This window comes from Akebia trifoliata, chromosome 16 (assembly GCF_017979445.1).
Source record: "Akebia trifoliata isolate Shusen 1 chromosome 16, ASM1797944v1, whole genome shotgun sequence".
Taxonomy (NCBI): Eukaryota; Viridiplantae; Streptophyta; class Magnoliopsida; order Ranunculales; family Lardizabalaceae; genus Akebia; species Akebia trifoliata.
Genome location: NC_141390.1, coordinates 24139446 through 24156442, shown reverse-complemented (window position 1 = coordinate 24156442; position 16997 = coordinate 24139446). Strand labels below are relative to the sequence as shown.

At 32.9% G+C, this 16997-nt stretch overlaps 2 protein-coding genes across 2 annotated transcripts; one reads left to right on the top strand and one right to left on the bottom strand.

Moving 5' to 3' along the window:
- Positions 1-3758: 3758 nt before the first annotated feature.
- LOC147382994 (malate dehydrogenase, cytoplasmic) lies at positions 3759-8908 on the bottom strand. The gene is made up of 7 exons (XM_086428179.1): positions 8749-8908; positions 6326-6484; positions 5848-6023; positions 5470-5747; positions 4678-4813; positions 4456-4567; positions 3759-4098 (listed from the first exon to the last, which is right to left on the bottom strand). Exons 1-7 carry the CDS (start codon positions 8789-8791, stop codon positions 4004-4006), a joined length of 999 nt encoding a protein of 332 aa, XP_086284305.1. The 5' UTR covers positions 8792-8908; the 3' UTR covers positions 3759-4003.
- A 4448-nt stretch (positions 8909-13356) lies between these two features.
- On the top strand, positions 13357-15250 carry LOC147382993 (glutathione transferase GST 23-like). Its single transcript, XM_086428747.1, has 2 exons — positions 13357-13733; positions 14784-15250. Exons 1-2 carry the CDS (start codon positions 13416-13418, stop codon positions 15129-15131), a joined length of 666 nt encoding a protein of 221 aa, XP_086284873.1. The 5' UTR covers positions 13357-13415; the 3' UTR covers positions 15132-15250.
- The last annotated feature ends 1747 nt before the right edge of the window (positions 15251-16997 follow it).

Sequence of the window (16997 nt, the reverse complement as noted above, 5' to 3'; positions counted from 1 at the left end):
CATTGAGTTAGTTTTTAAAATTACAAAAACTATACTTTTTACAATATAATATTCAAAATCACCTTCTTTAATATTTTAAATTATAAACAAACCCTTCAAAAACATGTGTGTTTGCACATGCCACCTTTTAGTCTACACTGCAAATTAATGAAAAATGACTTCAATGATTTACTTGAGTTGACCCTTTGATATGTAACAAAATCTTGTACAAAACATGAATAAAATTAGGGTATGTTTGATTACACATGGAAAATAAGGTGGAAAATCAATTTTCATAGACAATGACATTTTTCAAGTGTTTGATTGCACATAGAAATGAAAATTCATTTTCCACCTCAATCAAAAAGTCCACCAAAACATAGATTTCACTTTCCCACCTATATGGGTGGGAAAGTGAAATCCATCCAAAATTTTCATCCCCAATTCTTCTCCACTCATATCTTCTTCCATATCACCACCACCATCACACTAACATTGCCATCGTCACCATCATCGTTGCCATCGTCACTATTGTCGTTGCCGTCATCACCAATTCCGACCACCTTCTCTCTCTCTCCATCTTTCACCTCTGTCACCACCACCACCATGTTCTCCCCTCATCTTCATCATCATCTTCTTCCCCACTTACCTCTGCCGCCACCATCACCATCGCTACCACTACGTCGTTCTCCTCTCTTCTTCCTCACTTACCTCCACCGTCACCGTCACCACCACCACATCCTCCCCCCTCCCTCTTCCTCCTCATCTTCTTCTTCTTCTCCCCTCCTCTCATTTTTTTTCTTCTCTTCCTTCTCTCATTTTTCTTCTTCTTCTTCCTCATATAATTTTCCTATGATTTTTATCCAAGTACAATCAAACAATAGAATTTGATTTTCCAACCCTACCTATTTTCCATCGCTATTTTTTCATAGATTTCAAATTCCATGGAAAGTCACTTTTCATGCAATCAAATATACCCTTAATTGCTTTGAAAAACACAACTTGACAAGCAAATTACAAGAAAGAAATACAGTGTTTCATCGGATCTAACCATATCCATATTCATATCCGAATTTGACACCCATCTTATTAGATAAAATCATATCCAAACCATTTTGCTTTCATTAATTTTGAATCCAGCCTGAGTGAATTGCTTGATTCATGTTGGTCAGGTTAGATAATTCTAAAATCTAGACCATTCAATATTTTTTCCTACATTTCTTGTTTAATTGTTATATTGTTCAATTTTATCATTATAATTCTTTTATTTGATAAGAATTCATGTTATATTAAAGTAGTAGAAAAAAAGATATTCTAAAAATACTAAAAATATAATTTTCAAAGCAATTTTTTTTTCTTTGGTGAGCCGCACGTACTATCACCCTATACTGTGCAGGTATTTAAATATAATCTTGTGGAATGGCATATAGAGATTCGAAGTCAGGATCAGGGAGCACAACTAGTCACTCTTACCATATCAGCTAGCCCCAGTGGATTTCAAAGCAACATATTATTTGGATATAGGCAGATATAGGGACGGATCCATATATGACCCGAATGTGAGTCGGGTCAAGGGACATTAACCCATATTTTTATTTGGATCTACTCCAAGGATCCAAACCTGCTAAATTTGGATTCGAATAACTCAGATTTTAGATAAAATCTAACCCATTTTATGCCTTAACTACATCTGTTCAACACATTCAAGTCATTGGTTACATGTTTTTTTAATAAAAAAAATGTACTATATTTCTTATATACAAATCACTTAAAAAAGAGAAAAATGTAAAATAAATTTTTTTTAGTATGGAGACTTCAAAATATCGTAGGTGGCGTTTGATAACAATGAGATCGATTTAGCTTGGTGTTGAAAACTATTTCCATGACTGGTTTGTACATATGCCCTATGAGCTCGATCAGTTTTTCATCACAGCTTGCATCTTTTGAATTTTGATCTCATAAATTTGAGTTTTTGAATTTCGAATTTTATATTTGTAAGATTCATTGATCCCATAGATATATTTCCATGACTGGTTTGTTTTATGCCTTATGAGATCAATTGACTTGGTTTGATGTTAGCTTAAACGCTAGATTTTCATCTCTACAAATGTTTCTTCTTTGTGATGTGTATTATTTCTTATTGAAACCTAAGATCAAAGTAAGAGAGAGAGAGAGAGATTGTAAGATTCGATTGATGCCTTGTTTGTGATTCCTCTTCAAAATTTGTCCAAGACCTAGACGTATCATCCGAGTCGTCTCGATATTAGGCATTGAAAAGATGGACGGACAAGACAATTTTTTGAACTGGATTTATAATCCCATGTTCATTTTTTTAATTTTTGAACAAGATGTCTCAAACTCGTCCGAGACAACTCAATATCTGGGCTGGACGAGACAAGACACGAATCCGAGTTTTAAAACCATACTTGTAGCTCATTCAAGTCAACTAAATCACTAATTATTATTTAATTATTTTAGAGAGAGAAACAATTTTCAGGTAAAAAATTTCATGATTTCCATTTATGGAGGAGATTTTTGTCAAAATTTTAATTTATATTTAGATATAATGCATTAATATTTAGATTTTTTTTTAACATTTTACCTCTTATTTTATTATTTATTTGTCTCATCTTGTAAAAACACATTTGGTTCAATTTATCATATAACCCAACAAGTAAAAATATTTTTATCAAACACTAAACAAATACATTCACAAATAGCACAACAGTTTTCAATCACAGTTTATCAAACACAATTTTTTCTAAAGAACTTTTTCACAACAATTCCAACAGCAAACAACAACAATATTTTACAACAGTAGAAGTTGACAATGTTACCAAATAGGATTGTAGTAATCGTTGGGAACCAATATTGTGGCATCAACAACCACTCAGATTTTCACCTTAAAGCTTGTATTAGATACGTTGATAGCGTAGATCATATGTCAATATCAATATTGGGAATTATGGGCAAAAGACTAAGATCGAGGTCTAGAAAGTATGTCATCAGTTTGTGAGAGTCAAACCATTAGATAACATGTAATCAAGGGGGAAAAGTAAAATTCTTTATTTTATTTTATCTTTTTTCAAGTGAGAAAATGTTAATTGGGTGTGGGCTTTAATGTGAAATTATAAAAAGAAATCGCAATTTGCTGTTTAATTCACGAGTTTTTTCATTTTCTTTCTCAATGAAAGTATTACTCTCCAGATTATTAAATTATTCTTAGTGATTCACGCATTTTAAGTTACAATAAAAAAATATTATAAAAAATAAAAAAATAAAAAAATAAAGGATAAAAACACATTTTTTATACCAAGCATAATTTTTTATTTATCGAATTTTTACCAAATTTTTTACCAGACTTTTGCAACCCAAAAGGAAATAGAACTCAATTTTTCCACGATCAAATTTTTGTTGTATTCCAAATTGCTAACAAGGATCAGGTATCCATGGACTCGCCGAGATAAAAGATAAATCCTGACAATGCATCATGGGATCTCCGGAATAGTGGGAAAAAAGATATAAAAGTTGACTAATTATAATACTCAGATCGTAACAAGAGTGGTGCGAATACCAAAAAATTTAGGTCACACATCAGAAGGTTTAAAATTTTGACCATAAATAAATCTTATAGTCCGAAGGAACCATTAGACCCTCAATCAAATGCAATCATGTGCCTTACCATATCCGTCATGTAAGAAGATAGGAAGGGCTAGCGATTACATTTGATTATTGAGTAGTTATTTGATTACTTTAGATACACACTTCAATGTGATTAATCAAAATCAAAAGTTTATAATTGAAACTGCTCAATGGGACCCAGCGATCACATATAAATCATAAACAAACTAAGCATGAGAGCTACTCACTCTACATAGAGCAAAAATTCAAAATCATCTCACATGCATCAAAAAGACAATAAAACAAAAGCATGTTCCTAGATTGAAGATTTATTCAAAACAGTAGCTGCTTTAAAAGATGAGTCTTGTTACCGACAACAATCCAGAGAATTAGAAGAGAGAGTTCAATTGAGGCATGAGTAAGCCAAAGCCTTTTCCTCGGTCAGCTCCTCCGCAGTCAAATCCAATTTCTTCCTTGAGTGCTCATCGATCGAAAGACCTGCACCAATTAAAGAAAGGATAGAACAAGTCCCATTATTTAAGAAATTTGAAATTGTTATAGACTTGGAACTGAAACCAATTGCAATAACAGCTAAAAAGAAATTGATTCGTCTTTTCTCTTCTTTCTTTGATAAAAGTTTCTCCAGTTTATATATCGACTAATCTGAACTTTGTGACAAATGTTGATTGAGGGAATAAGATCGTTCCCAAACCCATTTTTTTTGGGACAAGGCTTTGATGATGATAGCTTTGTTACTAAGAAAAAACATACACACAACCAATGGCAAAAAAATTTGAAAAATCTTAAATCAAATTCATAAGCAATAATTTAAAAGATCCATGGCTACACTCCTACCTTGCACGATTTTCCATTCTCCACCACAGCAAGTAACAGGGAAGGAATATATAAGTCCAGCTGGAACATTGTATGATCCATCAGAGTACACTCCCATGGAAACCCAAGTGCCCTAAGGAAACCCAACAGGAGGAATCAAGAGTATGAGATGGTATGTTACACTATATTAATATATCCATATTATACATGAAAAAGCCAAAAAAAATAAAATGAAATAATAACCTCTGGAGTTCCAAGCACCCAATCACGTATGTGATCGCAAGCAGAGCTGGCAGCAGATAACGCACTTGAGAGTTTTCGAGCTTTGATGATTGCAGCTCCACGTTGTTGTACAATGGTGATGAACTCTCCCTTCAACCTTCAATTATAAAGGTCGGTGAGCTCACTCAGCTAAACATAGGGCACAACATGGGTTGGATCTTATCCGAAATCTGAGTGATCCAAATTTAGCATTTTTGGACCCTTGGAGTAGATCGGAATAAACATATGGGTCGAATATGGGTTGATATCCTTGGACCCAAGTCAGACCCGGGTAGGGTAAGGATCCGTCCCTATATCCAACTAGATCCAAATGATAGATTGCTTTGAAAATTATATTTTTATATTTTTCAAAATATCATTCTTTTTATAGGTAAATACTTGGTTAGTACAGAATATTGTTAATAGTTAGCATAAGTACGGGTTCAAGGGAAAAAATATAATTTTTTTTTCTACACTTTAATATAAGATGAATTCTTATAAGATAGAAACATTATAATGATAAAATTGAATAGTATTGAATGGTCTGAAATTATCCGACCCAACCAACCCAAATCAAGCATTTCCATCAGGTAGGATCCAGATTTAGTGAAAGTAAAATGGTACGGATATGGTTTTAGCTAATAGGATCCGAGTCAGATCCGGATATAAAATTTGGATCTGAATATGGATGTACTCAGATCCGGAATGAACCCAGCCCATTTTAAGCCCTAGCTAAATGAAGTGACATAAAGAAAAGGTAATGTGCCTTCGTACCATGCATCATCCGCAATAAGCTCCCGGACAGGCTTTTCTCCGCCTGGCGTTTTTACGGTTGCATGGTTAACATCAGGATACTGTGTTGAAGAATGATTTCCCCAAATAATAGCATTCTTAACATCAGAGACTTGAACATTCAGTCTCTCTGAAATCTGCCCAAGTGCCCTATTATGATCCAGACGAGTCAAACAAGTAATGTTTTTTTCGGGGATAGACGGTGCAAACTCCTTCAGGATCAAGGCATTGGTGTTTGCCGGGTTCGCAACAACAAGCACCTGCAATGTTGACGAAGAAGAATCGTGTGAGCCACTCATATGAATTTTTTTCCGTATCAAATGACTCAATTTTGGTAAAATAGGGTGGAATATCAAGAACCTTGCAATTTGCAGCAGCGTGCTTTTCTAGAGCAGAGGCCTGAGACTTGTAGATGGATACATTTCTCGTCATGACATCTTTCCTTTCCATTCCTTCTTTCCTAGGGAACCCACCCACCATGACTGCGATGTTGACCCCAGTGCAGGCCTCAACCACATCAGTTGTAGCAACAACACCTGATTAAAATATCATATTAGGTGTTTTCTCCGATCAATAGAGTGTAACTAATCATTGATCTCAAAAATCAACGTGGGCTAATCCTCCATTCAAAAACACTTAACTTAGTATGGAAAAAAGGCCTTATTAAGGCTTATCCACCATCGAAAGAAATCATCGTGATTTATCGAGGTTTTGTTTTGACAGTTGATGAGCCTTAGTGAGGCCTTTTTTTTTACTTACTAAGTTAGTCAGACTAGTCCTACTCTTCTCCATTTACCTTGGATAATATATCACATAGAGAGAAGAAAAGGAAAACTACCTTTAAGAAGAGGGAATGCAGCATCCACCAACTCCATTTTCACCCCATTCAAGGATTCTGCTGCCACTGGAATATCAAGCATGTGCAGAATTACAGGCTGGTCGGGACCCAGCATCACTCCTCTAGCAATCATCGGGACAAGAGCATAACCTATTTGTCCTGCAAATTCAACCAATATTCTTTGAACATTTGCATTAAAAAAATTAAGAAGAACCAGGTGAGGCGTCTACTTGTTCTACATTAACACGAATATAAAATATGCATCTTAGCTTTGATCTTTTTGACATTGTCAATTCGAATAAAACAATGATAAGAATGTACCCAAAAAAAAAAAAATCCTATCAAGGCTCACACTCATTTTATCAACTAGGATGTTGATTAGTTAAATGGAAAAAAAAAAGAGTAAAAACTTAAGTACCAATGCATCTAGACTCAACCCAACCAGTAAAAGGATCTATAAAATGAATCTGAAGTCAACAAATAGGGTCCGATATATATAAGATTTGGGTATAAGGTCAGGTAGAGAATGAAATTTTTGTACAGAGGACATCCTTACCCAATCAGTTATTAATCAGGTTGACAACTCAGGCAATATATGAATAACTGGGTTCATTTATGTAGAATAATTAGGTTCCCATTGATGCTCCTACTTTCATATAGTTAAAAATAATTGTTAGGCATTATGAAAGTAAGGCAAATGCATTGATGATTTAATAAATCCATGAAACAGAAGATGTCCCAATCATTTCAATTGGATTTTTTTTTATTTTTTTTATTTTTGACAATGTAGGGTATCCCGCGTCCCTTTTGGGATGTTGCCAACTGGAATATAATTTGAAACTCGGACCTCTAATAAAATGGAATCTGAAAACAATGGACATGTAACATAGAAGCAACATGGAACTCATCTCATGAAAAAACTAACAAATTAACACCATGGACCAGAAAAACCTCTTCAACAAAGAATAATCACAAAAGATGTAAAAAAAAATGAATCAATTATCAATCAATTTGCCATCAATGAACTTGGACTGTTTAATAGCCAAACAATCACGTGTGGAAAGAAACTAAAGATCAATTAGATACAGTTTTACTTTAAAAAAATAGACAGAAAGGGAAGCAAAGCAGGTGCAATACAGTCAAGTAAGCTCGCAAGTACTAAATAAGAGAACCAGATAAAGAAATAAAACTAATATGGATAAACTGGAAAAGTGTTTTTTCCCTTTTTTTTTATAAGCAAGAAATTTTATTGATAAAAGCAAGGTCGGGCAAGATGACCAACCAAGCAACGACAGCTTACAAAGTGACTACTCTAAATGTAAAGCGCACACCCGATCCCAACTAACTACAAAATCTTCAAACAAAACTCCTCTAAATCCATCTCAGACTTTCGACCTAAAGAAAATAAAGACCAGCACCAACAAGACTATTGCTTGAAGATCCAACAGACAAGCTGTTTTGATCCTCGATCTGACAAACAGAAGAGCTAAATGGACACTTGAGCCCACAGAAGAAGAAAAAATTACTAAAGCGTCAGACAAATGGTGCAATTGCATAGCACTTGATTCTTATGGATCTAATGGCATGAGATCTCTGAAGAAAGAAACGCAGGAACAAAACCAAGAGAAAATAAATAACTTGCAATATAGAGCAACACAGACCAAGACAGATCAATGTTAAATGACACTAATCCATAAATTTCGATCATCCAGATCTATGTGTACTGGATATCGGACATGCAGATGTTCAGATGATCAAAAAAATCGATTAATCTAGAAAATAATGATGCATTTCCGCACAAAACCATTTGAAACTTCAGGATCAACTAAAATATCTGCTAGAAACAATATGAAAATCGGTTGAAGCCTTAGTAAGATCTGAGATAATAAAAAAAATAAGCCTTTAGTTCCAAAAATAATGATCCTTCAAAATTTCCTTCTAAGTCTAGACTTTCAGACAGTCTTCCAGTGAAAAATATACTGAATCTTATAACCTAACCATTAACAGATTCAAAACGATTCATTTTCGCACAATACATTGGAAACTTCAGGATCAACTAAAATATCTGCTAGAAACAACACAGTTATCTGTAGAAGCCTTCAGATCTGAGGTTACTATGAACAAGATCTTTAGTTCCAAATAAAATTAAAGATAGAAACTAACACTTGTTTCAAAAACTTGATCCTTTCAATATACTTCAAAATCCAAACTTTCAGACAGTCCTATAGTCCTACAGTGAAATCTACTGGATCCAATACTCTTAACCATCAAATTTATTAGATCATCAACCGATTCAACAACAGATCAGTAAAAATCATCACAGAGAAAGACCTATGCGAATTAAATCAAAAAATAAAAAATAAAAAATCTCCAAAGAGTCAAACAGATCTGGAAAGAAAAAGAGATCTTTTTTTTAATCAAACCTGCTGCTCCTGTAACAAGAACACGAACTGGATCCTTCGCCATTAATGGAGATTAAAGAGAAATCCTTGAATAGATAACAGAAGATGAAGAGAAAAAGACTTCAATGGAGTACTGAGGACGATGAAAACAATAAGAGATTTTTATAGAGAGTTCACAAAAAGGGTAATGGTGTCTAAAATGCGCCGAGTGCGTAAAGCGAATATTCCACTTTAAATACAGAGATTTACCGGGCAGGCCTATCTGTTGTGAATCATGCTATCATGCTAAGTTAGTAAGATTTAAAATCTTACTAAGGATTTTTCGGCTTACATGGCTTATCAAATTAGTAATTCAACTGCACATATTTTTATTTTTCATGAAAAAACTCAGATTCAAAAGAAAAAATCGAAAAAAAAAAAAAAAAGCAATTTTTTTTTAGCTTGATTGAGTATTGCAAATGGATGGTTACTCTCAAATTTAAAATTAAAATTTAACGGTGAAAATTAATTTTTTTTTTTTTAATTTTGAAAATTTTATTTAAAATTCTTAGAATTTTATTCTTTAGAATACTGTGACATCGTATCATATTTTTAAATATCCCTAATTGATGGGTTTAAAACCGACTCCAAGGCATGTTAAATAACAAATTAATCATATAAAGTCAAATTTTATGACGTTGATCCCTACTCTAGGGATTTTTTTTTTTTTTTTCTTCTAGTAACAAAGTTGAAAAAGTGAGGTTGGTGGGTAACAAACTTCATAAATTAAGGTTCACTTAGAATTGTCAAAATTCAAAAGGACTTTTTATAATAAAAAGACAACAATTGGATCTGCCGGGTAAATCTCTCTTCTAAATGTTGAACATTTCGTCATAAGATTTTAGGGAAAAAAGAGTTAAAGTGACTTGAAATAGCACTCGAGATGAAGAGGAAGAAAATCATAGATAATTTCCTCTAGATACAACACTTGAGGAAAATCAATGGTGCTCTGCCCAGACTCTACTTCGAGTGATTTTATGAGTCAATGTGGCAAGACATATATATATATATATATATATATATATATATAAAGTTTTTTTTTATTTGTTTATCATCTCTGCTTTGTAATGTTTTTATAATGGGAAAAAAGCTATAGAAAAATTAGGGCAAATGATAAGAATTGATTTAAATTAGGGTTAAAATCTAATGTACAACATTTAAATGTTTAAAAACATTGACAAATATTTTTAGAAAATATTGATACCAAGAACTTGTAAATAATGTTTATAAAAAAAACATTTTTTATTTGTTCATGTTGACATGTGTTAAGCCATGTCAACAGGACATAGATTAAATCGTATCAGATGTGTCTTGTCGACATATTTTTTTTATTTCTAAAAACTATGTCAATAGGACACAAGTAACATGTATTAAGCCATGTCAGGCACGTCCTATTGACATAGAGATTTTTTTGTAAAATGTAAAATACAAAAATGAAGATCGATAAATGCATGGAAAGATACAAGTTTTATCTACAACTTTGGATTTATCCTATTCATTGTAATTGTGATCATTTGATTGAGTCATTTCATTTTTAAATTGAGTTCTTGGAAATTATTCCTTTGAGTTCAAATAAATCAACGAGAAAAGCTCAAAAATAAAATAAGATTTCAATAATTACCTATTTTCATTATCGTAATCCATCGAAATAATGGTTTTTAGAACCTTTTGAGCTATAAAATCATCATAAAATGGAAAAACTAGAGGAGTTCTCTTCTTCTTCCCAATGGCACGGAAGTTTAAGGTTTTAGAGTGCAAATGGCTAGTTATAATGGTGGGTCTAAATACTAATACAAATGGGACCCATTCGTCATTCTCTTTTTTCATAAGTGGGTGTCGATGTCTCAAAAAGTGGGTGCGAGTATTCTCACTCCTATCCAAATCTGGAGTATTTGGCACACAATGCATTAGATATTCAATCCTATCCATTGACAGCCTTTCAATAACTCGTGGGAAACAATTGTAATATCATTTTATTTTGGTTGATTTAGACATGTCTATGCTTATTTAGATGAATTTTTCTAAATAACCCTACGTTTTGATATGCCCTTGACCTCGGATTATCTAATGTAGAAATATAATTGTTAAATGATCTCATTGTAATGTGTGTCATTGATTTTCTCAAAATGGATAATCGTTAACGTCTCGAGTGAAATGTTTTTACTTTTCTCTTCATCTTCTTCAACCCTCAAATTCAAGAGCATGATGAAATTTGGGAATTGTTACTGGTAACCCAACTTTTATGTTTTACACCCAATTTCTTAAATTATTTATCGCACCTCAATTAAAGATTAAAACACACTCTTCAAACATTATGAAGGTTTGTTACAAATTATAATCTCAACATTACAAAATAATATAACACTCGTCCAAACAATTTCAATAGTTATTTACAATTATGACTAGGCTCATATAAAATCCAAAAGAGAGAGTGAGGGGGGGGGGGGGAAGGGATAAAGTTGGGTGCAAATAGCAATTATCTAAAAGTTTTGGAGGGACGTGAGAGATGGTGGAATTCTGGATACAAAAATCAATGGGTTTCTACAAGGGACTAAGATAGATTTGAAAATAGATAATTGAAGATGAGATTTAATGTAAATATTAAAAGTAATTTGTTGTATAGATTGAAGAACTTGAAGATGATAGATTTTGAAAGAAAAATCAAGAGTTTTTTTTTTTTTTTTATTGATAAAAAAATAAAAAAATAAAAGGATTAAGTTAGCAGCCGTGTTTTTAGTTCGAAAACATATGGTACATCAAATATTTACCAAAAGGTTGAGTGGCATATCTAAATCACCCTTTTATTCTCGTGATTTTCATATTATTAAAGTATTTGTATCACATGCATGTCATGAGGAAAGTAATAGTTTAATTTATGGAGTCACATTAAGTAAGTCTATGGGTGTATATAATTAGAACATAAGTAGTGTTAAAAACACCTCAATTATCACTAAGGGTGCCCCGACACCATATCCAATTTGTTTGTTATATATGAGTTAAAAACTAAGTAATGGGCTTTTTTTGGTGGGGAGGATTTATATGGTGAGGAGATCATCCTCAATAAAAATTAGCTCATTCTTGAACTTCTAACCATATCAAATGTGATTTACAAAAAAGATGGACGATTTACGATTCTTCAACTTGTTCTGATGGGGTTAGACAATTTTGGTGAAGATGATCTACTCACCATAGAGATCATCCTCACCAAAAATTAGTTCATTTCAAAAGTTCTAACTTGTATAAGACGAAACAATTTGTCTATAGTGTGGGGTGCCCTTGATAAATTGGGGTGCCTTTAACACTACCCTTAAAACATAAACGAAGACATCACCCATACACCTAAACACCTTTGGACGAATTCTCCATTTAAATCCTTAGTTAGTTAAAAGAAATGGACAACCCGATAACACTTTTGTATCACGGACCAAAATACTAAATAGGCATAGGAAATTATAATTTTCCTCCATTAAATGACCCTAAAGAGAATGGAATGAAGAAAAATCATTCATTTAGCTGACACCAAATCTTTTGAATAAGATTCAAACGATGATGATCCATGATGCTAGGGAATTGTGTAGTGTATATTTCAAAAATCATTATCACTCTGCATGTTCTTAACAATGTTTAGGTGTGTCACGAATTTATCTAAAACACGAAAATTATGAATCTAAGCCCCGTTTCTTTAAATTAAGGCCAGTCATATTTTTTTTTATTTTTTGTGGAGATTCTTTTGCCACACCAACTTTTGCTAAGAGCATATCAATTACTATGAAATTATCAAAGAATTAACACATATCTTGGGATGATCTTAGTAAAAGTTGGTGTAGCAATAGAAGTTCTATTTATTTATTCAAGATGGCGTTTGGCATGATATCATGCTTAGGTCTGTTCTCACGTTTGATAAGTCTGGCAATGAACCTCAACCTGGAAGAGTCTCAAATTTAAGGCAGTTTCTTGGTCTCTTCCATGACATAACCACACACGTACGTGTTGCCACTACCATCATCAGCTACTTTGACTTCAATCTACGCAGACATGCTGATGGACTGCCTCTTTAATGCTTGAATGATCCTCAAAATATCACAGTAAAGGACAATCCTAACCATTGACTTTAGTCTTGGTCTAATGACTCGAAAAGATGAACCTTTTTCAAACTAGGAATTTATCTATAAACACCCCTACAAATTCATGTTGAGGTCTAAATTATTGAGATTTTGAGTAAAGATAAGGACTACCAAGTTTTTATCCTAGAAGATTTTGTCAAATAAATCTAGGATTGATTCAAAAATCAGAAAAAATGAAAATGAGGGTATTATAGTAATTTTATTAGCTTTTTTTTTTTTAAATAAAAGACCATGGTAAAAGGGGTATGTCATCATTTTGAAAAAGAAAAAAAAAAATTATCTCAAATATTTACAAAATCCAAAGGATATCTCAAATTAGCCAAAATAGTATTGAATATTCTGCTCCACCCAAATTATAAAAGTCAAGAAAAAGGGCAAAACGACAAATTGAGTCAAAAATATTGACCCAAGTTGATTCTTTCCATAAGATTGAAAACAACCCTATATAATATACAATAGAAATAATCAAATTGAACTCTTCAAATATATAAGAAGCAAACTAGGTGATTTAGCAAACAAGGTCTTATGGCAAATCAAGAGGTGAAGTTGTTGGGATTTTGGGTGAGTCCTTTTGTTTTCAGGGTTCAATGGGCTCTGAAACTGAAGGGAGTAGACTATGAATACATAGAAGAGGATATTTTTATTAAGAAGAGTGATTTGTTTCTCAAGTCCAATCCAGTCCATAAGAAGGTCCCAGTTCTTATTCACAATGGAAAACCCATCGCGGAATCCACCATTCTTCTTGAATACATCGATGAGACGTGGAAGCAAAATCCCATATTGCCCGAAGATCCTTACGAGCGAGCCATGGCACGCTTTTGGGCTAAATTTGCAGAAGAGAAGGTGAGTGAGTGTTGGTTCCTCTTATTATTAATTTTTTGTCATTAGATTTTGTGCTTTTACGGCCAAGATTTATTGTTTCTTATGAGTTATTTTTAATGAGTCAAGTAGGGTTGTCAACGCATCGGATCAAGGTTGATTTGGTACCGATCCAATAAGTATCATATCGAACCCTTATCGGATCGGGTTAATTATAGGAACTCAATAATAAGATCCAGACTTGATCCATTAACAATTGGATCGGGCCAAACCTGATTTTATATACAAAATCTAAATAAACCTCGCACATCTTAATATAATTTATATACATTCTAAAAAATTATAGAATCGGGTCCTTATCGGATAGGGGAATGGTTGATCCAGATCCGATCCAATAAGATATTAGATCGAAGCCTTATCAAAATCCAAAACATCGATCCAAACCCAAAGTTATCGGAACGGTTTGGATTTCAGGCTTATCCGATCCATTGACAGCCCTATAGTAATGTGGCCCTATAATGATAAGGTCTTGTTAATGTGTCTTAGGGGCACACATTAAAGTGCAATAAATACACTTAAGAAATTGAATTTTCACCATTTTCTATTATAATCATGCAATTTCAACTCTTCTTTTCTTTTTTTCTTTTTTTCTTTTTTACTTTTATTATTATTATTATTATTATTATTATTATTTATAACTCTGTTTTGCCTCTCACTCAAAGATGAATGGTCTAGATTGTATCAATGAACCATTTATGTAGCAAAGACTAGTTATTGAAACTCCGAGAGGCATCTATGTTTGATACCAGTATGAGCAATATTTCCTTGGGGTCACCCGCTTCCCTAACTTACCTGGTGCGTGTGATGTCCGGGCGTTGCATGTGCTTGGGGGAGGGACCCATATGCCTTGGCTTTGACCCGAGCTCATCTGCCCCCCTAGTTGGACATAAGTCTAGACATCCCGTTAAAAATAAATATATGTAAAAAAAAGAAAGAATAGTTATTAAAATTATATAAATATTTTGATTTTTTTGGTAAAAGTTATTGATATAATCTTGGTTAATTGTGTGACAGTTATTGGAACCTGCATTCACTGCTATGTGGTTAAAAGGGGAAAAACGAGACAAGGCTATAAATTTAACCATAGAGTCTCTTGCAATTCTTGATGGAGAGATGAAAGGGAAGAAGTTCTTTGGAGGAGAAACAATTGGGTATTTGGACATTGTGTTAGGTTGGGTTCCTCATTGGTTGGAAGTGTGTGAGGAAGTTGGTTGCTTCAAGGCTTTGGACCCAATCAAATTTCCCAATTTAAACGCTTGGATGAAGAATTTTCTCAACTTTCCCATAATCAAAGAGTGTCTACCACCGCGTGATAAGATGGTAATTTATTTTCACGGTCGTAAAGAAATTCTAGCTAGTTAATTTGAGTAGTGAATTAGAACATTTGTCTGAGCATTAAGAGTATTATAATAATGTGCATGAGATGCACTATATCATCATTTTAATACATCAGCTTTAATAATATATGGTTTCCATTATCTCTCTTTTTCGGGTTGATTAGACAAATCATATATATGCCTTTATTCCCCGTTATCTCAAAAATGAATGAACTCATATGTTCACACTCAATCCCGGTTCATATATGTTCATAATTTGTTTGTGGCATTTAGAAACATGATCTAATGCGAGAGGGATGCAGAGGATAAATTTTTATGTACTTTTCAAAAAACTAAATTTGGCGTCGATTGGTTCGAGTTCAGTTGCCTTCATTTTACAAAACCTTGGATTAAGCTCAATTTTATTTATTTTTTTATTGTTTTGGAAGGGGGGGTGGGAGAGAGGCGTTTTTCCATGAAATCTAGAAGACTGTTAGTTTTTTCGCTTTAAAAGAAAGTGACGAAAGCAAAAGCTAGCCTAACAAACATGGCTAAAAGTGACTCACAACTCAAAAAGCAGGCGAAAAAAAGTCGTAACAAAAAATCCCTAAGTTAGTATGGAAAGTGTTTTTCTTTTAAAACTAATCAAAATAAGATAATGGGTTATAATTTTCTTGGTTTTTGATCAAAATAACTTTCATTTTATTAAATTTAAATGTAAAGTTGGGATTAGAACCATTTTTACACCACTTTGTCTCATAATAAAGAAAAAATCTCCTACATTTTGCACATGCCTTATTGAACTCAATCTTCTCAATAGACTAATAAAAAAAATCTTATCTTCAACTTCGAGCTAAGAGCCCTGATTTTTCTTCCCAAAATCGGTTATCTTTATGTTCTTCCATCACTATTGTACAATTTTTTAATCTACACAAGTTTATCTTCAATCTCGTTTTCAAGTTAACACTAACCCCTTAAAGAAAACTCTAGATTTTTTTTTTAATACATAAAACCCTAGATTATTTTACCTAAAATTTTACATTATTTTCTACCCAAAATCATTCATCTTTAAGCTCTTAAATTTTAGGGTAAATTAATTTCAATATGTCCAACTTATTTTCAATACATCGTTTTCCATTGTTCCTTAACATATTTAGCCAAAATCCTAGATTTTTCTATCTAAAATTTTATCATTTTATACTTCGCAAAAAAGTTATTTAGACTTGAGGTTTGAATGTAAAAGTAGAGAGTAGAATCTTGACGTTCAAGACAAAGGTTAAAAAAATTATTGAGAAAGAAGTAAGAGACAACTAGTTTTGATAAGAAAAATCAAGGGTTTATAGCTAGATGTCGAAGACGAATACATTTGGGTCATATTTTCTATTAATCTATTAATCAAGATCAAGTAAGGTATCTAGTTCCTATAGAATAGGAGCAGTGTCTAAATTCCATGTTTGGTTGGATTTTGAAACACGTCAAGCTCTTCTAACCAAGCCATTTTCTATAAGGTATGTAACGTAATGTATTTAATCTCCAATAAAAATGTGCCATGTAGATATTATATATTTTTATAGAAACATGATATCATTTTGGATTGCAACTCTTAATATAGTAAGAAGTGATTGAGGTAGCTCATTTCATGCCCAACACGAGCAGAGTACAAAAAGTTGAGTTACAATAAGAGCAAACCAGATAAGGAGCAAGAAGAAAAATAAAAAAAATAAAAGAGTGAAACTCCTTGTTCAGTCAACAAAACAAATCCATACAAGTGTCATTACACACCCGAAGCTCAAGGTCCTGGGTCCATAAGGAGAGTTCGTTAAAAAATGATACTAAAATTGAGTACTCGACTATTTGTTTTTAAAACGCAAAGAAACTCGGTATAAGAAGGCGGTTACTGACAATAAGAAAC